General features: G+C 49.9%; 2 protein-coding genes and 1 non-coding gene across 4 annotated transcripts; 1 reads left to right on the forward strand and 2 right to left on the reverse strand.

Annotated features, from left to right (window-relative positions):
• Positions 1-5098: 5098 nt before the first annotated feature.
• Positions 5099-25076, reverse strand: HAGH (hydroxyacylglutathione hydrolase). 2 transcript variants are annotated; one of them, XM_037034452.1, is made up of 9 exons: positions 24962-25076; positions 21725-21891; positions 21152-21216; positions 18997-19114; positions 18017-18125; positions 14271-14374; positions 13667-13768; positions 5981-6060; positions 5099-5413 (listed from the first exon to the last, which is right to left on the reverse strand). In XM_037034452.1, exons 1-9 carry the CDS (start codon positions 25032-25034, stop codon positions 5314-5316), a joined length of 918 nt encoding a protein of 305 aa, XP_036890347.1. In that variant the 5' UTR covers positions 25035-25076; the 3' UTR covers positions 5099-5313. The 2 variants fall into 2 exon arrangements, with proteins under 2 accessions (XP_036890347.1, XP_036890346.1); XM_037034451.1 differs by having other exon boundaries at positions 21725-21897.
• On the reverse strand, positions 16732-16837 carry LOC118978910 (U6 spliceosomal RNA). Its single transcript, XR_005064804.1, has one exon. It is a non-coding gene; the product is annotated as a U6 spliceosomal RNA (small nuclear RNA).
• A 185-nt stretch (positions 25077-25261) lies between the features above and the next one.
• On the forward strand, positions 25262-26866 carry FAHD1 (fumarylacetoacetate hydrolase domain containing 1). The gene has a single exon (XM_037034657.1). It carries the CDS (start codon positions 25473-25475, stop codon positions 26136-26138), a length of 666 nt encoding a protein of 221 aa, XP_036890552.1. The 5' UTR covers positions 25262-25472; the 3' UTR covers positions 26139-26866.
• Positions 26867-27413: the final 547 nt, after the last annotated feature.

Raw genomic sequence — 27413 nt, forward strand, 5'->3', positions numbered from 1 at the left:
TGCCTGCTCAGGTGTTTTGCAGGCATTTTAAACTCGACCTGCCCAAACCCAGCCCCACTCGTCTCTGGTAAGTAAATGGACACAGAGCCCCCTTAATTTAGCACTTGCAGCTCAGACCCGAGCTGGGGGCAGCCTCAGCCCCCACTGGGAACCTGCCACCTGTCCTGCCTCTACCTGGCCTTCCCCAGGCTGCCTGCCACCCCAGCTTCCTCTCTGGCAACCCTGCTGGGACACTCAAAGAAGTCCTTCTTAGGCTCAGCTATGACTTGCCTCTGCTGCACATGTCAGAGTAGATGCCAGAGTGCTCACTCAGCCTCCACACTGACCCACCGCCCTCCCCACACCGCCCTCACAGGCTCGCTCTCCCCCAGACCTGCCCCTCGACTCTGCGCTTGCTTTTCTTTCTCAGATTCCCCCGGGGTGGCTTGCTCCCTCAGTCCCCTCAATTTTCCACTCTCATGTCACCTCCTCAGTGAGGCCTCCCCTTAGCCACTCTTTTAAGAAGTCACGGGTGCTCTAGGTACCTTTTCCTGCTTTATTGTGTCTCCTCCGTGTGACCTGCCAGCACTTCGACCACCCTCCCTGCCTTCATCCTTCCGCCAGAAGGAGCCCAACGAGGGCAAGGACTTCTGCCCGCTCACTCTGAGTCCCTGCAGTGTCCACACCCGCCACACCACCACTAGTCAGACATTTATTAAATTAACGGAGTCAGAATAAAGGTCACCATGCCCACTCGCCCCACTTTAACGCAGGGAGATGTGGAAAACAAATGTCCTGTTGTTGCGTTGGGACCTCAGAACAGCTACAAAGGAAAGAACATCAGGGTGAGCGAGTTTAGAGGGCCCTCGGGAACACAGGAGACTGCCCTTTACTTTTCTGACCATGGGGACAATTTAAAAGACGGTGTCATTGCCCTGGTCGGATAGCTCCATTGGTTAGAGCGCTGTCTTGATACCCCAAGGTTGCGGGTTCCATCTCTGATCAGGACACACACAAGAACCAACCAATAAATCCAAAAATAAATGGAACAACAAACCAATGTTTCTATCTTTCTCCCTTCCTCCCTCTCTCTGGAGTCATTTTTAAAAAAATTTTTTTAAAAGGTGTCATTTACAATACATCAAAAAACAAAGTACCTAGGGACCAGATGCTCCCAGAGCACTGGCTTCTGGAGAGAAAGTTAGAAAATCTGACAGAAAGGTACCCACCAGATAATCAAGAGTTTCTCTGGCCTTTTGTCCCTGTGGAGGGGAAGGAGTCTCTCATTCACTGGGATTCCCCCGCCACCTGAGTTTGCACTGATGAGGTGACTCAGTAAGGACTTTCACACCAAAAAGACCTGCTCTGTGATCAAAAGGGCTGGATGTGGGAGGGGCTGGAGTTCAGTCATGTGGCCAGTGACTCCATGGCTGATACAGTGACACCCCAAACCAACTCGATGGTGAGGCCCACGGAGTTTCCTGTAGGTGACCCCCTGGTGTGCTGGGGCAGGGGGCACATCTGCATCTCCTGGGGAGGGCAGAGCTCAGCATCCTGGGCGCCCCCAGGCCTCACCCTGTGGGTCTCTTCACTTAGCCGGTTCTGGTTTGTATCCTTTATAATAAATAAGTGTCTTCATCATATCCTTTATAGTGAATCAGAAGTATGGTGTCTCCTGAATTCTAAGTCATCCTAGTGAGTTACTGACCGAGGGGCTCATGGGAACCTCTATAGCCAGCTAGCCAGAAGCGCAGGCGGTGGGGAGGGCGGTCGTGTCGGGGCCTGTGCCTCCGCCCGCAGAGCTGCACTGACGCTGGTGGCTGGCATCAGAGGTGCGCGTCAGTGGCACGGTGTGGGTGGCACTAGAGATACGAGTGGACGGACAAGCAGCGTTCGGACTCTGACACTGTCCATGTCACAAAGTCGTTTCTTCCACTCCAATGAGTCGCCGTCACTCCAGCTCAGATCTCAGGTGTCAATACCCTAATATTTACAAATAAGAGCAGAGGGCCAGCTCTTCTGAAGGGTGAGGATGGGTCACGCCCCTTCCTGGAAATGAAGACATTCTAAAGTTGTGGTAACAAGGAACGTAGGGCTGGTGTCAGGACACACGGACACACAACAGAACACGGAGCGGTGAATGTGCTGCGCCCGGACGCCTACCAGGGCTGACAGGGACACCCAGGGGCCTGTAACCAGCATAAATAGCATTTTCACAAGAATGACAGACCTCAGTGTGAAAGGCGAAGCGAAAAAGGACTGGATGAAATTATAGGAAGGCATTCTGAGGAGGCAAGGAGTTGTTAAACAGGACACAAAAGCGTTTACCATAAAGTGAAAAAAAGATGCACTTGACTATGATAAATTAAGAATTTCTTCAAAAAGACCTGAGTGTGAAGCCAGCAGCAAACAAGGCGGTGACCGTGCACACACACAACCAAAGAACTCACGGAGCGTGCCGCGGAAGCAGAAGGCCTCCCGCTCAGTGAGAAGTAACACTTGGCCCTGGCTGGTGTGGCTGGCTCAGTTGGAACGCTGTCCCATAACTGAAGGGTTGCGGGTTCAATTCTGAGTCAGGGCATATACCTCGGTCATAGGTTCGATCTTTGGTCTGGGTGTATATGGGAGGCAACTGATTGATGTTTCTCACATTGATGTTTCTCACATTGATGTTTCTCTCTACCACTTTCTCTTCCCTTCCCTCTCATTTAGAAGCAATGAAAAAAATGTCCTCAGGTAAGGATAAAAAAAGGAGAAAAGAAATAAAACCTAGTAAAGAGGAGAGACCACTCACAGATGAGGAAATCCCAACGGCAGTAAGTGTGGAAGACATGCTCAACCTCCCCAGTAACCAGGGAGATGCCGGTGAAGCCTCCATGAAGTGCTGCCATTCCACGTTCTCCGGATGAGCAAAAATAAAGACGTGTAAACCCCAGGTGTGGCCCCGGTGTGCGTTTGCCAGCTGACACAGTGGATCAGTTCACTGTACTAGAGGGGCCAGATGTTCTCCTGAGTTCAAATGCACATCTTTCCATCCAGCGTTTCCACCGCCAGCTGCAGCAGGGGCTGGAGGAGAGTGGGGCAAAGCTGTGAATCCAGTCCCAGGCCACAGGCCACGTGTCCAGCGTCGACTGTGAGAACACTGGCCCCACAGACCAGGGACAGCGCCAGAGACCACCCAGCAAGTCCTGGAGGGCGGCTGCAGAACCCCAGCCCACCAAGGGAATGCACCCGTTCTTGAAGGCTCAGCTCTCCCAGAGGACCAGGTGGAGGGATGACCCTGGCCAGCTGGATGGTGGGGCACACTTGCCTTATATTCCCTACATTTCATACATGTTTTGTCCCTACTCTTTGATATCTAAGTGTGCAATCAGTAACAGGAACCGAGAGAGGCAGGGTCGTGGAGGACAGTGGTGAGCGGGGCGTCTGTTGGCAGTTGGTTAAAATGAGAACAACTCCTCCTGAGCACAGCCTTCCCTCCTGTAGCCAGGGAGGCCGCGTGTGCTGGTGGGAACCAGCAGTTACCTCGGTGTCCCTGGGGCGGGGCTGTCAACGACACATGAAACAGCCAGTGCAGCAGGCACCCGGCTCAGAGGGCCACACGGCCCCCCAGTGTTTCCAGGCATCACAGAGCGACGGGATGCTGTGTCCACCGACATCTGCAGCGGCATCATCTCCATAGCCCGTACAGAGGTATAAAATGGAGGGTCTAGAAGGACCCAGACACCCTGATGTGTGGGGAACCTGCTGGTCAGAGAGCTTTGGCTCTATCTAGAATGTCTGGTCTTCAGGCAAGAATGTTTCTATGTGACTTCATGGAATTTTTAAATGCCCTGGGTTCCTACCCTCACAGCAGGGCCCATGGCCCATGCGGGCAACTGCAGAGTGGTGTGCGCCCCAGGCTCAGCCAAGAACGGGGACAATGGCCTTTGGGATGTGAGGACGCTCGGGAGAGTGGTAATAGACAGCCAGGCCTCATCACCAGCTGTCTGGGATAAGGAGTAAAAGTGGTATCAAGAGAGGTGGTGGCACATGGTCTGCGCAGGCATCGTCACAACAGGAAAGACTGACCACACGCCAGTGCCTGCACTATTCTTGTGTCACAGATAGAAGCCAAACTGAAAATGTCACACACAGAAGAAAACTTACAGATCCAGAAAAAGTTATTTGGGAACAAACACCCCTTCATTCTTCCACCAATGGTCCTCTGGGTCTGGGCCACCCACCAGCATCCTATCCCCACCCCCTCCCACCTAAACACCCTGAGCGCCCTCAGGACGTCCCGTGGCTGCCCCTCCCCATTCCTCCTTGCTCAGACAGCCCACCCTCTCTGCCTGGGAAGGACTTGGTGCACGCAGAGCTTACCCAGCTCGGGGCCTAGGACTAGCCTGACATTGCAGCTAGGGAGCCACACCTGGCGTGGTGGCTTCCCAGAACGGCTGCAGTTCTGGTTTTCTCAGGCAAAAGCAGAGGGTACAGCTGCAGAGTCGGGATGCCCACACTGAGAGCTCAACCTCCGGCTCCCCCACACTGCCACTGGGAGGAAGGACCTGGAGACCTCCACGTGCTCAGCCCTGTGTGGGTCAGACCTTGAGTAGGGCTGCAAGGAGCCAACATTCATGTCCCACAGCCACGTGGGTACCCAGTGACTGTCTACCACAGATGGCATCCTGATGTCCCTCCCATCAGCTCCTTTGCCCACAATAGTCCCTGGGAACATCCCTTGGACAGGCCAGCCTTTGAAGGGATTGGGGTGTGTGAAGTTTGGGCCACGAGGGTACCGAATGCCAGGGGTTCCCAGCCCAAGCCCCCAGGCCTTGCCCCAACCTCTAACCTCACTGCATCAGTGATGCAGCCCAGGTAGGTTCTCAGGGCCCGACTACATCAACACAGAGATGACTCTGTGAAGACGATGACACAGACCCTTGAGAGGATGACTTCTTCTAGAAGTAGCTGAGGGAGGGAGGGGGAGGGAGGGAAAGGAGTAGAGCGCACTTCCTTCCAAGTGCCGTGTTCTGGTGAGCACCGGGCCGTTGGCCTTGACGGGAGAAAGATGGACAGGTATCACTGGGGTGTCATACAGGGGCCCCACAGAAAAGCTAGAGAACACACAAGTCTACAAGCAGAACTTCCAGGGATAAATACTTTCTAAATTCCTCTCTTATAAATATGCATTAAAACATTTGATAACACAAGCAAAGGACTCTGAAGTTAATTTAAAATTAAACCAAGACTCAATTTCCTACACTCGCAGCAGGAAGTTCATCTAAAACACCTGAATACCCAAATGCACTTGAAGTCAGCAGCCATGGCACCCCAGGCCCCACAGCCGCCTCAGTCCCGGGGCACCTTGAAATGGTCCTTCTCTTTGCGGATGGCCCTCATGGTGGTGACAGGGTCCACCTCGCCCGCGTGCTGCTGCACAGTCTTCTCCCTGCAGAGCCAAGCATCTGGCTTCAGGCCACAAGCCCCGCCCACTGCCCTCCCAGGATGCCGGGGAAGAAAAAAGCATCTGGCTTCAGGCCACAAGCCCCGCCCACTGCCCTCCCAGGATGCCGGGGAAGAAAAGAGCCTGGAGGAGTCTGGGCATTCTTAAAAATGAAATGCAACGCCAAAAGGCCAACTTGGGTGTTCCTAACAGTGGGTGGCATGCTGCCTGAGCCCAACCCTGCTGGCAACTCAGAGAGCAGGGACACAAGCCCATGCTGGCGTCCAGCACTGCCCAGCACCATGAGGCTCCCCAAGGATGTACTTCTCCCACCTATGGGTCCTGACCCCATGCCCCTGCTAGGGCACCAAGGAAAGTGTTCCTCCTCCCGCTGTGCCCCCGCTCCCGCCTTTAAGAAAACATGTCTGATTCTGTGGGGATACTTAATCAAGATTTCAGGGCAGTTTCCTCCACCATTTGGGATCTCCAGAAGGAGTTTCAGCGAAACAGTGTTTGAGTTAAGCAGAGGCCGAGGCGCCCAAGGACAGCGCGGACTCCTGCCTGCGCCCTCACCTCACTCTCATGAACGGATTATAGGTGAACTCCTCTGCAATGACGGACGGCACTGTGGGTTCCCCAATACTGTACTTCTCCTGCAAAAGAAACACGTCACTTTAATATAGAAACTCTTAAATGCCTTCACTCCAAAATACCTTCCCATGATCTTAAAATGTCGTCTGACTGAGAAGGCAAAGTGAGCACTCAGGTCAGTGTGAGGTCAGGCCCCTTCCTGTTCCTGGAGACGTGGGTGCTGCAGCGGCCACCAACAACTTGTCCTCCTTCTCTTGCAGCCTTGGAGGCAGAGGGGGACATAGAGCTTCCTTTCCATTAATGTGAAGTTTATGTTTTACATTACAGAAGTACTAAACCACAAAAATGCAGAAAACACAGAAAAGAGGAAAACGCCCAGCGGCCAACTCCCAACACAGTGCGCGCGTCATGCACAGCTCATTACTAGGAAAAACTGTAAGAAGACAAATGTCGTCCCTCCCTGGGATGACAGCCCACCCCAGAGGGTGGTAAGTTCTCTTCATGAGGTGTTCCCCTACACGAGCTCCCAAGGAAGGAGGCCCCAGGAAGAGCCCTCAAAGGGCACCTTATCACCTCTAGCCAGGATGACCTTGCCCCTGACCAACACTGACCAAGGCAAACAGAGAGAAGATGCAAACCAGGCTGTCTGGCCAACTGTCAGTTTCTATAGACACTCTACAGGAAGGTCAGAATTAACAGCTGGTGGTCTCCACCCTCCCAGCAACCCTTGCCCATCTGCCTATAGCTAACCCAGAGGGTTGCAGGGCCAGAGCTCAGACAATAGCTGGTGACACCCAAGCCCAGGCTTCCTGTCCACCAGGGGTCTCAGACCTGAGGGTCTGGATCTTACCTCCCCCCAACACTGTGACCACTGGCCCCAACAAATAATCCTTCCACTACTTTGAAAGAATATATGCATACCTATGTTCACTGCAGCACTATTTACCATAGCCAAAATTCGGAAGCAGCCCAAGTGTCCATCAGTAGATGAGTGGATGAAATAGCTACAGTTCATTCACACAATGGAATACTCCTTGGTCATAAAAAAGAAGAAAATTTTACCCTTTGCAAAGCATGGATGGACCTGGAGAACATTATGCTAAGTGAAATAAGCCCATCAGAGAAAAGACAAATACCATATGATTTCACACAAATGTGGAATTAAATGAACTGAATTAGCAAGCGGAATAGAGACAGACTAATAGATAGACAGCAGGGTGACACCGCTGAGCAGGGATAGGCAGGGCGGAGGGATGGAGCAAAAAAGGAGGAAAAAAACCCACATGGACATGGACAGCAGTGTGGTGACGGCGGAGGGAGGGCGTGGGTGAAGGTGGAAGAGGGTATGGGGGATAAATGGTGATGGAAAAGATCCAATAATAAAATAATAAATAAAAATAAGTAAATAAGTGAGCCTTAAAAAAAAAAAGAAAAAGAATCCTCCAACCATGAGAGGGGTATGCAGTAGGAATCTGGCAGGAGGTCAAGATGGTTTACTGCGAATCTCTGTTCTTTCCCTTCGGGTAAAAATGAGCTTAGAATGTTTCATGATACCCTCTTCTCCAGCATTCACTTCTCCTAAAGAGTCTCACTCTATCTCCTGTGAGGGAAGAAAACAAGTTAATTTTACCCTTCTAAAGATGATTCTGACACAGGCTTCACGCAGTGGACTAGGGGCATGCGAACCGTCATAACCTCTTGGATTATCTATCACAGTGAGTGTCCGTGCGCCCTGATTTTCCTACGGAAGCAGGAAGGATGCAGAAACGTAGACACTACAGCACAATTCACAAGAGCAAGAGAGTTGGAAGCCCTAAGTGTCTTCCCTAATGGGACTGGGAAAATGATCCACGGGCCACACTCACACATTAGCGTATTTGAAGACGGATGGGCAGTGATAAAGTGAGCACAGTGAGAGGTCAGCGGCAGAGAGTGGGTGTAGGGGTAGGAACGTTCACTATGAAGTCCTCCAATGTTTTGATATGTGTGAAAATTCTCAAAATAAATGTTTAAAAGGCTAAAAAAGTTTAATAATTCATTACAAGCCATGTGTCAAAGAATAAATCACAAAGGATGTTTTTTAAATATTTCAAATTGAAGGTAATGAAAATGCAACATTTGAAAGTTTGTGGGATGCTGCTGAAGCAGTGTTTAGAAGGAAGTTTTTAGCTTTAAGTGCTCATATTAGAAAAGGAGAAAATAATAATGGACGAAATATAACAAAGATAATAAATAAAAAGGAGAAAGGTCTAAAATCAATTAACTCAGGTTCCATATTAAGAATCTCTAAAAAGGGGAAAGTATATTCATAGTAAGTAGATGGAAGGAGTTTTAATAAAGAAGAGCAGAAATCAGTGCACTAGAAAAACAAACAAGGAAGATTAAAGCAAAAGTCATTCTTATTAAAAATCAACAAAATTTCCCTGGCTGGTGTAGCTCAGTGGCTTGAGTGTGGGCCGAAAATGTGTGACCGCGGTCGCACATTCGTGCACAGTGAGACGGACCACACAGGACCCAGCGGGTGAACCTAGTGGCGGAGGGCTGATGGCGGTGGCACATTCGCGTGCAGTGGGAACTAAACGCACGGCCCCAGTGATGGTGGTAGCTGCGGCCGCAGCGGCGGGAGGGGGCAGACGGGAACGCCATTGCTCCTCTTTGACCCCTCCCCCACGTAGAGCGTCACAACCCAGGGACTGAGTTGCCTTGCTCTGGTGAACACCTAGGGCTCCGATCCTGATACGTAACGTAACAGGCACGAACAGTCCAAAAGATGGCTCAAGAAGAATTCAAAGCCCCAGAGCCGATAATTCTAAGCGACCAGGAAATAGCCAGCCTCTCAGATGCACAGTTCAAAACACTGGTCATCAGGATGCTCACAGAACTGGTTGATTAGAGTCACAAATTAGAGGAACATATGAAAACTAAACTAATTGAAATGAAGAGAAATGCACAGGAAACCAATAGTGATGGAAAGGAAACTGGGACTCAAATCAATGGAATGGACCAGAAGGAAGAACAAAACATCCAACCAGAAAAGAATGAAGAAACAAGAATTCAAAAAAATGAGGAGAGGCTTAGGAACCTCCAGGACATCTTTAAACGTTCCAACATCTGAATTATAGGGGTACCAGAAGGGGGAAAGAAACAGCCACGAGTGGAAAACTTATTTGAACAAATAATAAAGGAGAACTTCCCCAGTCTGGCAAAGGAAATAGACTTCCAGGAAATCCAGGAAGCTCAGAGAGTGCCAAAGAAGTTGGACCCAAGAAGGAACACACCAAGGCACATCATAATTACATTAGCCAAGACCAAAATGAAGGAGAGAATCCTAGAAGCATCAAGGGATAAGGGGACAGTCACCTACAAAGGAGTACCCATCAGACTGTCAGCGGATTTCTCAAAAGAGACCTTACAGGCAAGAAGGGGCTGGAAAGAAGTATTCCAAGTCATGAAATCCAAAGACCTACAGCCAAGATTGCTTTATCCAGCAAAGCTTTCATTTAGAATGGAAGGACAGATAAAGTGCTTCTCAGATAAGGTCAAGTTCAAGGAGTTCATCATCACCAAGCCCTTATTATATGAAATGCTAAAGGGACTTATATAAAAAAAAGAAGATGAAAAATATGAACAGTGAAAGGACAGCAAACTCACAGTTATTAACAACCACACCTAAAACAAAAGCAAACCAAGAGGACAGCTAGATCAGGAGTGGAACCATAGAAATGAAGAACAGCCCTGGCTGGTGTAGCTCAGTGGATTGAGCCCGGGCCTGCGAATCAGACGATCGCAGTTCGATTCCCAGTCAGGGTACATGCTTGGGTTGCAGGCCAGTTTCCGGCAGGAGCCAGTTCCCTGCAGGGGATGCATGAGAAGCAACCATACATTGATGTTTCCTTCCTCTCTCCTTCCCTTCCCCTCCAAAGATAAATAAAAATATTTTTAAAAAAAGAAATGAAGAACACATGGAAGGTTAGCAACAGGGGAGTGGGAGGAGGAGAAAGGGGGAGAAGGTACAGAAAACAGCATAGACAGTAGGTAGAAAATAGATAGGGGGGAGGGCAAGAATAGTAGGGGAAATATAGAATCTAAAGAACTTGAGACACATGGTGTCTTATAAACTAAGGGGGGGAGAATGGTGGGGGAGGGGGTGTACATGGTGAAGGGGAATGAAGGGGGGAATAGAACAACTGTAATGGTATAATCAATAATATATTTTTTTTTAAAAAAAAGAAAACTCAGAGAAACTAGAAGGAGGAAACACTTTCTCATTTTATGAGGGCAGTATTACCTTGATATTAAGACCAGACAAAGACGATGCAAGAAAATAACACTACAGACCAATATTCCTTAAGGACAGAGACATAGAAATACACTCTAGCAACATATGAAAAGGATAGTAATAAACTATGACTAAGATTTATACAGAAAGCAAGGCTGGTTTTACACCTCAAACCAACTGACGTACTCCACCACATTAACAGAGTAAGAGGGGAAAAAAGTGATTATATAATAAATGAAGAAAAACTATTTAACAAACTTCACCACCAACTCATGATAGAAACTCTCAAAAAACCAGGAATATAAGTAAACTTCATCAGCCTGATGAAGAGGATTTATGAAAAACCCACAGCTAATGCCATATTTAATGGTGAAAACTGAATGCTTTGTCCTTAAGACTGAGAACAAGCCAAATATGTCCACTCTCTGCACTTTTGTTTAGCCAGTGCAATAAGGCAGGAAAAATAATAAAAGGCATGTAGATTCAAAAGAAAGAAAACTATCTCTATTAGTTGTTGATATGATTGTATGCTAAGGAACCAACGGAAAAGATGCTAGAATAAGTGAGTTTAGCAAAGTCACAAGGACATGAGGACCTTGTATTTTCAAAGACTATGAACAATCATTTACAATAAAATCCAAAAACATTAAGTGCTTAGGGATACACTTACCAAAGAAAAACTAACGGACCTCAATAGATGGAAAGCTGTATCATGTTCATAGAAAGACTCAATTTTTAAAAAAAGATTATATTTATTTATTTTCAAAGAGAGGGGAAGGGTGGAAGAAAGGGAGAGAAACATCTATTGGTTGCCTCTTGCATGCCCCCGACCAGGGACTGAACCTGCAACACAGGCATGTGCCCCGACTGGGAATGAAATCAGCGACCTTTTGCTGTGGGATGATACGCACCCAACTGAAACACACTGATCAGGGCAAGAATCAATATTGTTAAGACCTGAATTCTGTACAAATCTTTTGTTACAACATAGTCCCAATCAAAAGTCAAGCTGACTTTTTGCAGAAGTTAAAAGATGATCCTAAAATTTACACAAAAATGCAAAAGGTTTAGAAGAGCCAAAATCCATTTTTAAAAAGAATAAAGTTAAAGGATTTATACTATTTGATTTCCAGACTTACCAAAAGCTATAGTAATCAAGACAGTATTATTGATCCAAGGATAAGTCATACAGATCGATGGAACAGAATAGGGTGCAGAAGGAGATTCCCACAAGGTCCATTTTATTCAGCAAAGACGCCAAGGTAATCCACTGAGGAAAGAACAGCCTTTTCAACAAATGGTGCTAAGCAACTGAATGTCAATATGCAAAAAAAGTGAACTTCTACCCTTACCTTATACCATAAACAAAACATTAACTTGAAATGGATCAATGACCTATGGATAAATTTATATGAACATAAAAGCTAGAATTATACAACTTCTGGGAGAAAACATAGAAGAAAGCTGTGATGTAGAGGTATGCAAAGGGTTTTTTTAGGACACAAAAAGCATTAATTAAAAAATTAATAGACTGAGCTTCAACAAAAGCATAAACATTTATTATTTGAAAGATACTGTTAATAAAATGAAAAGGCAGGCCACAAACTGGGAGAAAATATTTGATATCTATATCCAACAAAGACATATTCCCAGAATATACAAGGAATTATTACAACTCAGTAAGAAGACAACCCAATTTTTTAAAGAGACAAAAGGGAGACATATATAGACTTCACAAGGGAGACATACATAGACCAATAAGCACATGAAAAGACAGTTTCATTAGCCACCAGAGAAAACCACCAGGAGGTATCACCACATACTATTAGAATGGCTAAATTCAAAAGGTCAACACCAGCAAATGTGGGCGGGCCTATGGGGCCACTGGAGCCAATGCTTATGCATTGCTACGGAAAATGCAGTATGGTACAACTGATTGGAAAACAGTTTGGTGGTTTCTTACAAGTTAAATACACACTCACCATGCAACCCAGCAATTTTACTCTTAGCTATGCCCGCATGTGTCCACACAAAGACTTGCACACAAAGGTTCATGGCAAATTTATTTACAACAAGGAAAGGCTGGAAACAGCCCCCGCGTCTACAGATGACTGGATAAACAAATGGTAGTATATCCATGAGAGATACTACTCAGAAATAAAAAATGAGTGAATCTTAAAACTGAGGAAAAGTGCCAGACACATCAGAGTAACGTTATATGAAAGTCTGGGAAACAGTAATCTGCAGTGACAGAAAACAGACCAGGAGCTGAATGGGAAGGACACTGAACGAGAAGGACACTGAACGGGAAGGACACTGAATGGGAAGGACACTGAATGGGAAGGGGAAGGAAACCTTTGGGGACAGTGTGAATGTTTCTTATTGTGATCGTGTTGGGGGTTACATGGGTACATACATGGTTGAAATTCATGAACTGTACAATGCTCGCTTGGGTACTTTTCATTGTATGTAAATAATACTTAATAAAATTTACTTTTCACAAAGCAGATACCCATGAAAAGAATGAGTTTGATGAGTGAATTGCTACAGAAAGAGCACTAGGACCCACTAGTAAGTGAAAAGAAAGCCACAAAGCAGTATGTATGACTATTTATAGCATGCGATTTTTATATTAAGTACTCATACATGTGCAGTGTTAAAAATGGGCTATTTATCAACAGATTAAGACAGTATTTGAATTTTTATAGGTATTATAAGTCCACCCTCAGAAAACTGATAAGGATGCTCAATGAAATCAGCTAATTCTTTTAAAAGAAAATAACCTGTGTAGCTAGCTCTACTCACTGAACTCAGCAGAGGGGAGCCTGCCCAGCCCCCAAGGCCTCCCAGGTGTGTGTGTTTCTCCCTGCCACCATTTCCTGTGACTGAGGTAGGAAGACAGACGCCTGCAGTCTGGGAGAACCTCTCTGCCTGCCCAGGGGACCTGCAGCTGTCTCCAAACCCCTCACAGAACACGCCTCCAAGACAAGTTAAGCCCTGGGCTGAGCAAAGGAGCAAGTCTGGGGCCATCATTGAAATAAATGACAACAGCCTCCAGAGCGAAACTGCTGCCACACAGTCCCACCTGCTGCTCAGGGCACGGGCAGTGCCCGGGGATCCGCCCCTTCGGCCTGAGGGGCACTTGCTGGAAACACAGACCCCTAGGCCCGGCCCAGACCCACTGAGGCAGAAAGGGTCTGACAACCACCTGGCTCCCGCACAAAGTTTGGGAGGTCTAAATGTCAGCTCGTTTACGGCCCTGAGCAGCGCTTGCTGCCCACTCTAGAAATGATGCCTTGAGTGTCAGCAAACCAGGTCCTCCATGGTCCCAGGAAGTCACTTCCCAGTGACTGACCCACAGGATATGCCCCATGGCACATCTCACTCACCTTGGCCCAGGCCAGTTTCTCCTGAATGGCAGTGTTGCTCGGCTCCACGTGGCGAGCAAACTTGAGATTGTTGATGGTATATTCATGGCCACAGTACACTCTCTGAGGAAAAAGCCAAACCCATGAGCTCTGAAGAGACTTATTTTTTTTTAATTTTATTTATTTATATTTAGAAGGGAAGGGAAGGAGAGAGGGAGAGAAGTATCAGTGTATGGTTGCCTCTCATGCACCCCCCGCCGGGAACTGGCCCACAACCCAGGCATGTGCCCTGACCGGGAATCGAACCATGATCGTGTGGTTTGCAGGCCCACGCTCAATCCACTGAGCCACACCAGCCAGGGCTGAAGAGACTTATTAATCCCTCCTCAAACTCCTCAGAGATGGGCCTCAAGGGCCCTGGGCAGGGCCAGTGACACCCAAGGAGATGTGCCTTAGGGCAAGACACTCCTTGCACATATATGAAACAACAAATACACCTACAGAAAACTCACAGTTCTGCCCTCCCCACAAATAGAGGTAACCACCGGAGATGGGGCAGGTGGGACAGGAGGCAAGGGGACAGAGTGGGAGGGCAGCCAGGGAACTCAAAAAGGGCTCTGCCTACTGTGTCAGGAGGGAGCCGGCCCAGGACCTCGAGCAGGGCTCTGTACATCTCATCTGCTGTCCCTTCATAGAACTTCCCGCAGCCAGCCACAAACAAGGTGTCACCTGAAAGCAGACAGCCACAGAGCAGTGAGGCCACCAGTATGACACACCCCCTCAAGAGGCTGATGGTTCACTACTGGACAATGCTGACCACCCACCATCTGTGGGCCAAGGCTTCACCTTGTCCCCGGGCTGACTGGGGCCCAGCCTCAGATGTACCCTCCACCTAGGTACCTGACAGGGTCCAAAGAGAGCCCACAGCTCTTGGTTCCTACCTCACACATGTGGGGTTCCTACCTAACTCAGAATTTCCCACTGAAGTTTCACCCACTGGTGCCTCCAGCCTCCAAACAGCTGCTCAAACCCAAACCTTAGAGTCACGCCGACTCCTTCCTTCATTGCCCAGTCCCATCAACTGCAGTGACGAGATCCCCACACCTGACACTTGTCCCCACCTGCCCAGCAGCCCCCTCTCAGACATGGCCTCCCTGCATCTTCCCTATTATCCCCGGCATCCAGGGCCATCCTGTAACACTCCCATGATCTGATCAGCCCCATCTGGGCACTCCAGAAGCCCCTCACAAGGGACCACAGACCACAAGGGCCCTCAAGATGCAAACCTGCCACTGCAGATCACTCCTTCCTGCCTCCGACCTTTAGACAGTGCCCTCTCTGCCCAACGCCCACCAGGTCTCCCTGCACTGCTGCTTCCCTCTCCTGAGAACCAGCTCCATGCCAAGTGGAAGCCCACAGGCACTTGTTCTCCAGCCCCTGTACATGAGGAGGGCCTGGGACCCCTCAACACTGAGCAACATCCCTCTTCCATCAGCACTTGTGAAGCCTCTTCCCCGTCCCACACAGCAAAAGCCAAGGCTTCCCCTCAGAAAAAAAACTATGGAGTGAGGTAGGGGGTAGCCTGTGAGCAAAGCCTCAATACATAGGTCAAAGGCCCTGCAATTTGAGTCTGGGGACTGGCAAGAGGCCAACAAGACCCAGGGGAAAGCCAGCCACTCAGGCACAGGACCCTGTCCAGGGATGGCAGCACCTGCTATCTGCACACCCAGGAAGTTCATGGGTCTTCTGCTGCTGGGGCCAGGGGAGCCAGGTCCTCATAGGGCTGCATCATGGCAGCAAGGACACTACACGACCTGGGGCCTCTATGTTCCTCCCTGGCAGCCAGGACCACTGTTCTCCTGTACCCTGGCCTTTGTTGTCTCTCTCTCACCCTCTACTGCCAGCTGCCACGAGTGCCAGGGGGCACACCACCTCTCCAACAGGCCCAGCTCTCCAGCAGGCCGCCCCTCCACCCGGAAGTCCTGTGGAGCTAGCCATGGTTCTAGCATCTAATGCAGACTCCTTCCCCAGGCAACTGAGCTGTTCCTGTGGCCTTGGCACTCATTGCCATGAGCTGGGGTCCAAGACCTGAGGTCCCAGACTACCCGAACCCTTCAAATGCAAATGCCTCACTGGCCAACATGGCAGTACCCCGCTCCCTCAACCAAGCCTGTCCCCCAGACCACCTTCCCTGCCCCCTCCCCAGACCTGTCAGCGCTCAGTCCTGCTCACCACATCCCAGGGTCAAAGCCATACCCTTCTCTGATTACATCTTAGGGAAAGGAAGCATGGCCTTGGGTGGCTTGGACCTGGGCCTGAAGCCTAGGGCCATCAGTATTCCTGCCTTTGGATGCTGCAGGCCACTTTGCTATACACACAGGCCAGCTGGGGCCCAGCTGGGCCATCCTACTTCCCACACCATGAGTCCTTACTGCAGACGCCCCAGACCCCTTAGCTTCCCCACTGAGGACACTGCATGACTTTTCACGTAGTTATTACTAAGGTTGCCAAGAAGACAGTACACTCTCTGCCAGCCGCTATCACACAGAAGCAGTAACAACTCATGCAGGGCATCGTTCAGGTCTGTGTTAGCAGCAGTCAGCCCTCCACTCCTTCCAAAGCGGGACTCTGCTTCAAGCAGCACACTCCCCAGGGACTCACCCCCAGGTCCTGACAACCCTGAGAGGCACTGCCTTACCAGCGAGCAGATAAGCAGACTGACGTCCAGTAGAGACAGGAGTGGGATGTGCTGAGGGTTTGCCAAGCCAGGCGCCAGAGGCACCCCCCCCCTCACCTTCAGGCCCACCCACTCACAGGGAACGCTTTGCTTCCACAGCACACACAGGCAAAACCACTTCAGGGCAGCATACACGTGGCATGTGGGCCAATTTCCCTACTCTGCACCACCGTCGGACTTCACCCATTATGAGGCCGGGGCTACCATGATGTGCCCAGGGACCTGCAATCTGACCCATAGCCCCACACCCCCATACCTCCATCACTGCAGTAAAGACACTGAAAGCAGCTATGTATCAAAAAAAAAACCCACAAAAAACAAAAAACATAGATCTGGAGATAATTTTTAAAAATATATGTAACGCTTCACAAATTTGCGTGTCATCCCTGCACAGGGCCACCCTAATCTTCTCTGCATTGTTGCAGCGTTAGCGTGCGTGCCACCGAAGCGAACACAGGTCTGGAGATAATTTGGGGTTTGTAGACAAGCTACGAAGACTACCTACAGGCCCTGTAAGCACCCCGCCTTGGCTAGTATTTCCCTTAACATCTATGTCCCTGGGTATATCTGTCAAAACTACAAGCCTGCACCCCCACGTTGCTACTGACTAAACTCGACCCCAGACTCAATGTACATTTCCCATCAACACCCTTTTTCCACAGCAGGATCCGTGCCAGGAGCCCACTTTGCATCCAGCCATCGTATTTTTAAACAAACTCTCACGGCAGTGACAATATCATGATTGTGACTTAGACTTCTGGAAGGCTCTGAGCTCAAAAGCTGTTTATAGTCACTAAAAAAGTTAAGGCGGCAGTGGGGCTCCCTGGGGCCAACAAGCCTGTTCTTGGCTGGGCAGTCTTAACCACTCTGCCCGTTGTGGCCACTGGCTCTCCACACCCTGGTTGCCGCGTGGCCATTCCACTTCACAGGTTCCCCAACCAGCATCAATGTTCTTTCATTTTCTCTCAAAAGAGGAAAAACACCTCCGATTGCTGGCAAGGCCTGCCTGCCCTGACTGAGTGCCACTTACACAGCCCAGTGCTGGGCCATGCTTCGTAAACCTTATTCTGGGCCACAGCCACTGCAGACTGTGGCCCCGACCTGAACTCATCCAGCACCACCTGAGCTTGTCTGGGCTGCCAGGAGGGCTGCTCTTAAGGTCGCTCTGTGTAGGAGACCATGACCAGGGGCTGCTACTGACTTTGCCACACCCAGCTAGGCTCTCAGCCCACGGAGGGATGCACGATGTGAGTACTCAGAAGGGCATGTCCCACGTGAGGCAGGTCTGAGGCTCACTGCCCTGCCCACCTGGCAGCTGATGGAGGCCGTAGGGGCTGGGGCTACATCCCCACCAGGCAGTCTCTCAAGGAAAGCGTCCCCAGGGCACCTGACAGTGGTCAGGGGGAAGCACAAGACCAGCCCTGCCAGGAGGAGCCACTCTCCTCTCTGTCTACCCAGCCTGCCCATGTCCCAGTGTGTGTGAAGCTAAGCTCCAGACTTTGGCCCTAGGGCTGGGGTCGTCCTCACTCAGCCCTGTGTAGTTTTAGGCAAGAAATGCTCTGCTTCTCCTCCTCTGTGCCAAGAGGGTATTACAAAGAATGCCCAACCTCCAGCAAACACACCTGAACACTCACCTGTAAACACAGCAGGGGGCTCAGAACTGCCGGGCTTGCTCACAAAGTAGCAGATGTGTCCAGAAGTGTGACACGGTGTCGACAGGCACTTGACATTGAGAGACCCCACCTGAAACAAAGCATGCGCTGGTGTGTGCTCCTAGGGCTCATAAGCATAGGACCCGCTGGTCCCACAGGGTCTCACCTCAGACCCCACGCCCACCACACAGGAAGACATGGATCTTGCTGGGGACCATGGGATCCAGTCCTCGAGTGTGACCCCAGGGGCAGGGATCACTTTAGAACCTGGTATTTGCTGACATGCAAAACAAAAGGGGCTCATTTTGTTTTTTCCCTCAAAATTGGGCCTAACCTCAACTAGGTGTCTTGCTAGAAAAGATGCTTTTACTTCCTAGGTGCTTGGTCTTTTTTTCTATTTTTCTTCTGTCTTCCTCTCCCCCCCACCTCTTTATATCAAAGATACAAAAAATTGAAATAAAGATGAAAATCCACATGACCTTTACCTGAGTCACCAAATGCTGACAGTTCCATCTGTGGTATATGCTCTCTCCACACACATGCATTTCAAGTCACACACATCCTGACAAACTGCCCCTAAATAGTCCAGGTGCATCTACTAAGAAAAGAACATCCTCCTACATAACCTTGCTATCATCACATCCAGGAAATTTAGCACCAGCAGGAGAATATAACCCCATGCAGAGCCCGTATTTAGATTGCCCCAATTACCTCTGCACAGTTATCTATAGCTTCTTCCCCCATCGAGTCACCATTTGCACACTGATTTGCTTGTAATGCTCTCAACAGAGGGGGCTGTCAAGGCCTGGGCAGCCCCAAGAGGCCCTCCCTCCACCCACAGGTCAGGCTATCTCCAGAGCCCAAGCCCTCATGTGACCCTCTAGGCCCCTGGGATAATGGAGGGGACAGCCACACTATGCTCTAAGGCCTGGTGCCCCTTTCTGTTGGGGCTCACTCCTCACCTGCAGTGTATACAGGTGTGTGACCTTGTGAGTCAGGGCCCCGATCCGGTCATCGCCCCCATACACCTTCAGTCCAGGCTCCAGCTTGACCAGTTTCTCATTTCCACCAGCGTGGTCCCTGGAAGCCAAAAAGACCCAGGGGTACTGCCGATATGACGGGGGTTTGCTTGCTTGTAAACCCTGATCAAATAGAATTATTTTTCCTTTTTATTCAATTTATTGGGGTGATACTGGTTAATAAAATTATATAGGTTTCAGGTGTACAATTCTGTACATCATCTGTATACTGTATTATGTGTTCACCACAAAACAGAATTTTTATTTGCCTAGTTATGTTTCTGAGAAATAGAAATGCACCTTCCAACGCAGGAAACCGGCTCCACCGCAAGGAAGGTCCTCAGACACCCTGTCCCTAGCCAGTTCTTCCTGTGGCCCCGCCTCAGCAGCACTTCGGAAAGGGCTCAGGGGAGGAGCCCCATCCCTCGGCTCTGTGGGGCCAGTCACAGGGCAGGGCAAGGAACGCACCAGCACTTGACGCTCAGCCATCCCAGGGCAAGGCCAGGGCTTTCTGGTCATAAGGGAACATCTGGTCCTCACTCCATGTTCACTTATGGACTCTTCTGATACGCCCAGAAACAGCAGGGCCCAAGATAAGAGGAGGCAGCCCTCCGCCTCCCTCCCCTCAGAGGGCTGTTATGCACTGGTCAGGGCCAGCCCCTCAGCCCACTCACCACCACCACCCATAAGTGGGAAGGAGGCACACCCTAAAGCTCAGTTTAGGGCCTGGTTTAGGATTTATATTCTAGCATAAACATAAGGTCCTGAGAAAACCCTCCAGAGAAGCAACATCTGACAAAGGGGTTTCTTAGGAGAGAAAAGTAAACTGTGCAAACCTGGGGAAGGAGGAGGCTTCCTGCATCTACATGGAGGCCCAAGAGGCCTGAGTTTTTCAGAAGAAAGGGTGGCTGTGCTAACTTGTTCAGGCCATGGACAGGGCTGTAGGCTCTGTCCCTTTAGGAATTAGCACCTGACATCCCAGAGACTCAGCAACTTAGTTACATCAACACAGACATTTCTACCATTTAACAATGTTGGCCAAACCACATCCATTGAACACTCCAGGTGAAAGGCCTCCTTTTGTTTACTTGTATTTTTAAAAAGATTTTATTTATTTATTTTCATAGAGAGGTAAAGGGAGGGAGAAAGAGAAGGAGAGAAACACTGATGTGTCAGAGAAACATCAGTCAGTTTTCTCTCACACACGCACCAACCGGGGACAACACCTGCAACCCAGGCAGGTGCCCTGACCGGGAATCGAACTGGTGACCTTTTGCTCTGCAGGACAACACAGCCAACGGAGCTGTGCCAGTAAGGGCAAGGCCTCGCTGTGTTACTGGGGGTAGGGGGCCAGTGAAGTGGAGCGCTGCATCCTGACTTACAGCCATGCTGGGGGGACGGGTCCACGTGAAAGCATCGGCTGCCCACAAGCAGTGATTTGGAAAACAAAGTTCAGAGCCAAATAAACATTATTTTTTTTAGCTTTGAAGAGCCTCAGAAGTTTCAAAAAATCCAAAAGAAAGACCTTAGACAGACTTCTAGTCCAAGTGCTTTTTCACCATTTAGCCTTTTTATTAATTAAAAGAAAAAAACGAAACAAGCAAAAAAAAAAATCCTCTACAACCTCTCCAAATATGGCTGCTGATTTTTAAAAACACTAATGTCTAGTTAGTCTAGTTTCTTCCCTAATATTGAGGCCAACATCCCATCACAAAAGCACAAGGGCTTTCAAAGACACTGCTGGGGTCCTCACAGGGCAGAAGGACCCACACAGCACAGCATCCTCCCCGAAGCCCCTAAGTTACCAGACCCCATCAAAGGGCCAAGGGGTTAGGGCCGGAAGGCCAAGGGAATGAGGCAGCAGCATGGAGGCTGACATCTGAAGCCTTTTCAGAATCCCACTGGAGACAGAGCCTCAGTAGCACAGTGGTCACAGCTGTGGAGCACAAGTGACCCAGCTGCCAGCTGCAGGAGGGCCCAGACAGCCTGTGAGAACCCCACCGGACTCCGCCCTCAGGGTGTGCCTGGCATGGAGCCATCAGACCCAATCAGCTCTGCTGCCCTAGAGGGAGCTCAGCTTCTGGGGAGGAGGGCTTACCAATGGTGGTGGGTGGTGAGCAGTGTAGTCAGCTTCACACCGTGCTTTTTCACCATTTCTACAACCTGCAACCAAATGTGAGGCAGGACAGAGGCCACCATCACACTCCCAGTGCTGGCTCAGCGGCCTGCAAGGTGGGGGTGCCTGGCGGAACCCAGGGTGTACCAGGAATGGCCAGGTCCTGTCCTGACCCTGACAACTCAACCTAACTTCATTAGAGCAGGGTGAAGGTGGCCTTTATCTCTTTTAGTCCACCTGGCAGCTCAGTACCCCCCAGGACCTCTCCCGCCCCTCTGGCTCAAAGACTGAAGGGAGGGTGGATAGTGCAAGGACAGTGCCTGCTTCTCTGCCCAGGGACTTTGCAGACAAGCCCTTTCCTTTCTTTCTATGCCAAAGCCTCTGGTCACCCTCACCCCGTTCATGGGCCCTTTGCCCCGATAGCAGTGGCTGGGCATGAGTTAAATTGTTAAAAATTAACGGATTAATTAATAGTTAGCTCAGCCAAGTTGCGAGAGCACTGCAGGTATCAAACCCATGGGGAAAAAGAACTGGTGCTGGGGACACACCTCCCACCTTCTGGGGCTGCACTGGGTCCACAATGGCGGCCTCCTTGGTGTCATCATCGATGATCAGGTACATGTAGTTGTCAGTCAGGGCTGGCAGTACCTCAACCTTCATGGCGCTCTGTTCCACAGTCAAGCTCTTCCTCAAATCCGTGTGATACAGGATTCCCAGCAAGGCTGGACCTAAAGACAGAGTGCAGTTTTGGTCAGCGTCCACATGAGGCCACATCAATCATAGACTCAGAACAAGTCCTCAATGACCCAGCGGTAGGGGCATCCTGGGGACTTGGTATCCGGGACTGACATGAGGCAAACATCAAGCATGAGGCTCGCCGTGCAGGATTTTTTACATTTCTTTGATAGAGAAGAGGATATTCTCATTTAATCACATCAGTAAGAAAAATCTAGAAAATGATTCATGTTTGTATTCAAGGAAATCAGCTCTTTGGGATTTCTAATACTTATTTTCTTTTTCAAGAATTCTAAAGGGATAGAGAGACCAGCCTGTGGCTGTAATTCAAACAATCGGCATGCATGACTATTGTCAGTTCTGGTTGTTTACGCCTGACTCAGAGAAGACCATGAAAAGAAGAAACCCAAAATGAAAGTGCCAAGCTGGGCTATTTCTTACCCACAGCGCATCGCTGCCTCTCCAGCTAACGCAGCCCAGTCACCTGGAGCCACTTGCAGCCCTTCTTAGGCCTCCAGCCAGAAAGGAAAACAATACGACAGGAACTAGAAACTTGGAGCACGCACAAAGACCATCAGGGCACAAGAAATGGAGAGTTGGCCACAAATGTTCTAGATTTGAGTGCACGGGGTACAGAATCACCATCCAACTGAGCCAAAGGTCTCTGCCAGGATGGCCGGGCGAGACTGAAGGACAAAAGCATCTTCTAGACAGAAGACAGGTGCCAGAGTATTTTCAACAATGAAATTCTTATTATTCAATCTAAAAATTCACAGAGGCCCCAATAATACTTTAAGTCTTAGCACGAAAGGGATTAAAACTGTACAACAAAGGTGACAGAAGGTGTCCATGAAATTCTGGGGTCGGTGCTGGGATGGGGATCTCTCCCTAACAGGATCCAGAAAGCAGGGAGCACCAATTGACTGAAAGACAGACCGGCCATGTCTCCAGGGGCTGTCTAAAAGCAGATTCAGCCCTGGCTGGTGTGGCTCGGTGGACTGAGTGCCCGCCTGTAAACCAGACGGTCACTGGTTCAATTCCCAGTCAGGGCACAGGCCTGGGTTGCAGGCCAGGCCCCCAGTAGAGGGCGTGGGAGAGGTGACCACACATTGATGTTTCTCTCCCTTTCTCCCTCTTCCTAAAAATATATAAACAAAATCTTTAAAAAAAGAGACCATTTAAAAAATATATAATCAAAGCAGATTCAACCATATATGCCACGGCCAGGGAAAATGCCTGAACTACAGCTTTAATGATCACACACAGATGTCCTTTCCTTTGACAGCCAGCTGGGCATTTTCCAGGCCTTTTCCTCATGCACAGCAGAACATTTTTGTAAGGTTAAGTCTCTGATGTTCCACTTTCCCTGAGCCCCAGCGCTATCGGAGCCTGAGAGCTCTACTATACAGAGCAGTGTGTGTATTAAGGGACAGGGTGGGAGGAGAACGGAAGGATAAAAACAAAACTCCACATCTGGAAGCATCCCCTCAAAAAGGGGCCCCATTTATGTATTTCCCATAGAACATTATCTACACTGCCCAAGTGAAGGAAACGTTATTCACAATTGGTTCCTGGGAACCTGGAGAAGATGCTGCTATCTCTATGGAAAGAATTCATCTGGTGCAGTCACCACCAGAAACCTTATTCCTTTGCCAAAAATTGTATCACCTGACCTATCGCAGCCTGAGAAATGCCCCTGGCTCACTGGTTTGCAAATGTGACCTTCTGTGTAACCAGAGGGCACAGACCTATAGCGTATGGTCTGGGCCAAGTACTGAGACATGCTTTGTTTGGCTTCTTCTGAATGGGGCAGGTTCTGTATGGCACCAGCCATTTGAGACAGTGGCACTCCTGGCAATTCCCAAAGTCCCACTTACACTATCTGTCTGATTTCTGACACAAAAACTCTTAGTTCTGACACTTTGATGAGTTTTCTTAAATGGAAAAAAATAGGTTCTTTCCTTAGTAATGGTGGCACTTTACCCACTCCAGAACCTTGACTGCTTTCAGTGGGATTTGGAAATGGCCAAGGGTGGCTTCACTGCTTGTTCAATCTGCCTACCTGGTGCTCTCCTGCTATTTAGCTGTTAACCAGGTCCTAGAGGCTGGGGTTGACCTACTGCCCCTATTGCTACATCAGCCAGATAAAATATCAGGAAATAAAGAAAAGGAGATTTCAAAATAAAGGTCAAAATATTCCAACAAAGCAATAAGTTGGACTCTAATCTGACCAAGGCCTTGGAGACCAGTAGAGCCAGGCCTTGGAGGCCAGTACGCCCAACGCCTCTCATTTCAGAGGCACCAATGAAATGACAGCCAGGGAGGGTCAGGGCCGCACAGATCACAGGACCCAGTCTTGTTGGAATCCAAGCATTGCTCCAGGGTTCTCCCCTTTAATATCACTTCAGAATCCGTGCCCCAGGTATCTTGTCAAAGCTCGAGATGAAAAGATGCGCTTTAACGTGTGGAGAACATACACAGCGTTCCTCGGGCTCTAAACAGTGACATCACACCTGGGCACTGGAAGTACGGAGTTTCGGGGTGGGGCGAAGGGGGGGAACTATGTGGGAAACCCCCACACCACCGAGCGTCAAGGAAGACGAAGGCTGCGGGGCTGACCGCAGGGAGGCCGGTCAGAGCGCCGGGGAGCTGTGTGCTCTCTTAGCACAAACCCTTCAGCAAACCCAGCTGACCAGATACCCTGCGCTCAGCCCTCTCAAAATCTGGCCCAATCGTGGTGCAGCCTTCCTCCACCACTACCCGCACGCCGCCGCCAGCGAGGGCTGAAAATCCTACGTCGACAACAAACGGGCGTCAGTCACCGCGGCCCGTTGACTCCCCGCCGACACACCCAAGCGGGCCGGCGGGCTGTGTCCGCGCCCAACGCCCGGCTGCGGGGCGCCGGCGCTTCTGGAACGTCTCGGGGAGCGCGGCTGGCCTAACTGCCCTCACCCGGCTACGACATTCGGCAGGACCCAGGCACCTAGCCGGTCCCCGTCCCCGGGGCCCTGCCGCCCTTAGCTCTGCCCCGGCGTCCGCCGCCCTCGGCAGACTTACCCAGGCCGCGGCGGGCGCAGGCGGCCGCTAGCGCGGTGAGACTCCGAGAGCCTAGAAATGGGCCCAGCACCATGACAGGGGAGGCGGGCGGGCGGCTCCGCAGGACGCGGGCGGGCGGCACAAGCCAGACTCCCCGCCCACATCCCCACCAATCAGCGCTCGCGCCCAAAACCGCACCCCTTTCCCCGCCCCCGCCCCCGCCCCCCCTCCCCCCCCGCCCCAGGCTGGAAGCAAGGAATTGGCTGCAACCAGAGAACAACCCTAAAGCCTCCGCCTCTTTCCGGGGACCTGGCGGGCGTCCTAGCGCCCGGCAGCCTAGCGGCAGCCACCAGTGGGCGGCTCCCAAGAGGCGGAGCGCTGCGACTGGGCGCACGGTGGGGAGCACAAGCAGAACCCGCGGTCGCGGTCGGGATTGAGCTCTGAGATAGTTAGTCCTCTCGGGGTAGCCGTAGGCATCAGGACCTCCGCCCCGACCGAATCCACGTGACTATAGGGGCCGGAGGCTAGAGGCATGGCGGCTTCCAGGCAGCTGTCTCGCTTCTGGGAGTGGGGGAAGAACATCGTGTGTGTGGGCAGGAACTACGCGGATCACGTCAAGGAGATGCAGAGCGCGGTGCTCAGCGAGCCGGTGCTCTTCCTGAAACCGTCAACCGCCTATGCCCCCGAGGGCTCGCCCATTCTCATGCCAGCCTACACCCGCAACCTGCACCACGAGCTCGAGCTGGGCGTGGTGGTTGGCAAACGCTGCAACGCCGTCCCGGAGGCCGGGGCCATGGACTACGTGGCCGGTTATGCCCTGTGCCTGGACATGACCGCAAGGGACGTGCAGGATGAGTGCAAGAAGAAGGGGCTGCCTTGGACTCTGGCCAAGAGCTTCACAACCTCCTGCCCTGTCAGCGCATTCGTACCCAAAGAGAAGGTCCCAGACCCTCACAACCTGAAGCTGTGGCTCAAGGTCAATGGCGAACTCCGGCAGGAGGGTGAGACATCCACCATGATCTTTACCATCCCCTACATCATCAGCTACGTTTCTAGGATAATAGCCTTGGAAGAAGGAGATATTATCCTGACTGGGACACCAAAGGGAGTTGGCCCTGTGAAAGTAAACGATGAAATCGAAGCTGGCATTCACGGGGTTGTCAGTATGAAATTTAAGGTGGAAAGACCAGAATATTGATTCTACACAAGACACCATAACATCTTAGTGAGAAGAGATGTTTTCTCTTCTCTTGAGAAGAGAAAAGAGCTGGACAGAAGCAAGCCAAGGTTATTAAAAGTGACAACTCTTTAATACAAAAACAATTTTTAAAGATGATTTGATTGGATTACTGTGCCTCAACTCAGGAAAGACCAAAACTCCAAGAAAAACAACCTGGAAGAGCTGTGTCAGAAATGGAAAGGAGAGGAGAGTCCCTGTCTTCTAGGAAACCAACAGAATAAAGTATTTGTGGCATCTCCAGTGAAGAGAATTTATCAAACCAAATTTCAGAAGACTTTAGTTTCCTAAAATAGAACTGATTAAGATTTTTTAGTCATTCTGGGATCAGTAGTTCAAGAATTGAAATGTGCAAAGGACGTTGAAAAGCGTGCTTCAGATCAGTGTGTCCCATAGTTCCTTGGTCATGGTGGTCATCTGGAGATCTTTTAAAAAGATATTTCCAAATTACCGGTTTGTACCAGGCCCACTGTATTATTAGCAGAATTAATCTCCAGCACTCCAAGTGATTCTTACAAAGTGTAGAAAAACATTACTCCACATAATCAGTTAATTTAAAATTTTCTTTAATAAGTTAACAATGAATGATAACCTCACTTGTTTGTACCCTGGCTCATAGATTCCGAATTTAAGAGATAATTTTGAAACTCTTGTTTCTAAATAAATATGCGTATTTTGTGTGGCCTAAAGGTGTGCTTTTTTTCTCCCCTGATAGTGGCTGGGAGGGATATTTTCTTATTAAGAGGCTTCAGACCTTGGTCTCTGACCTTTGGTCTGGTGAGCACTGTGCCTTGTTAACAGAGTTAGTCAGCATCTCTACCTCTTGACTAGAAATAAGGAGGCTTTAGGGAAGTTGAGTGGCCTAGGAGTGCTACTTTTGCTTTCACCTGCTTCCCCCTCTAAAAAAACGGCTAGTCAAGCCCTGGCCAGGTTGCTCACTTGGTTGGTGCCTCATCACGTTGCAGGTTTAATCACCAGTCAGGGTACATATCTTGGTTTCGGGTTCCATTCCCTGTCAGGGCATGTATGGGAAGCAACTGATCAATATTTCTCTCACAATGATACTTCTCTCTCCCTCTCCCTCTCTCTTTCCTCCCCCTCCCTGATCTCTCTTTAAATTCAATTAACATGGACCCTTGGGTGAGAATTATTTTTTTAAAAAAGGCTAGGGAAGCTGTAGAGCTCTCAGGCTGCTGTATGGAGGACTTTAGGCTTAGGCAGGGACTCCTACTGTTA

The sequence above is a fragment of the Sturnira hondurensis genome, unplaced genomic scaffold, assembly GCF_014824575.4.
Source record: "Sturnira hondurensis isolate 20B ecotype Veracruz unplaced genomic scaffold, ASM1482457v3 Scaffold0022179, whole genome shotgun sequence".
Lineage (NCBI taxonomy): Eukaryota > Metazoa > Chordata > Mammalia > Chiroptera > Phyllostomidae > Sturnira > Sturnira hondurensis.

Excerpts from the sequence above, each read along its gene's own strand:
- FAHD1 (XM_037034657.1), top strand. The coding sequence starts at position 25,473 with ATGGCGGCTTCCAGGCAGCTGTCTCGCTTCTGGGAGTGGGGGAAGAAC.
- HAGH (XM_037034451.1), bottom strand. The coding sequence starts at position 25,034 with ATGGTGCTGGGCCCATTTCTAGGCTCTCGGAGTCTCACCGCGCTAGCG. Across the intron at positions 19,115-21,151 it reads CTCACCACCCACCACCATTG|GGACCACGCTGGTGGAAATG; the intron begins GTAAGCCCTCCT and ends TTTGGCTTCCAG. Across the intron at positions 5,414-5,980 it reads AATCCGTTCATGAGAGTGAG|GGAGAAGACTGTGCAGCAGC; the intron begins GTGAGGGCGCAG and ends TTGGCTCTGCAG.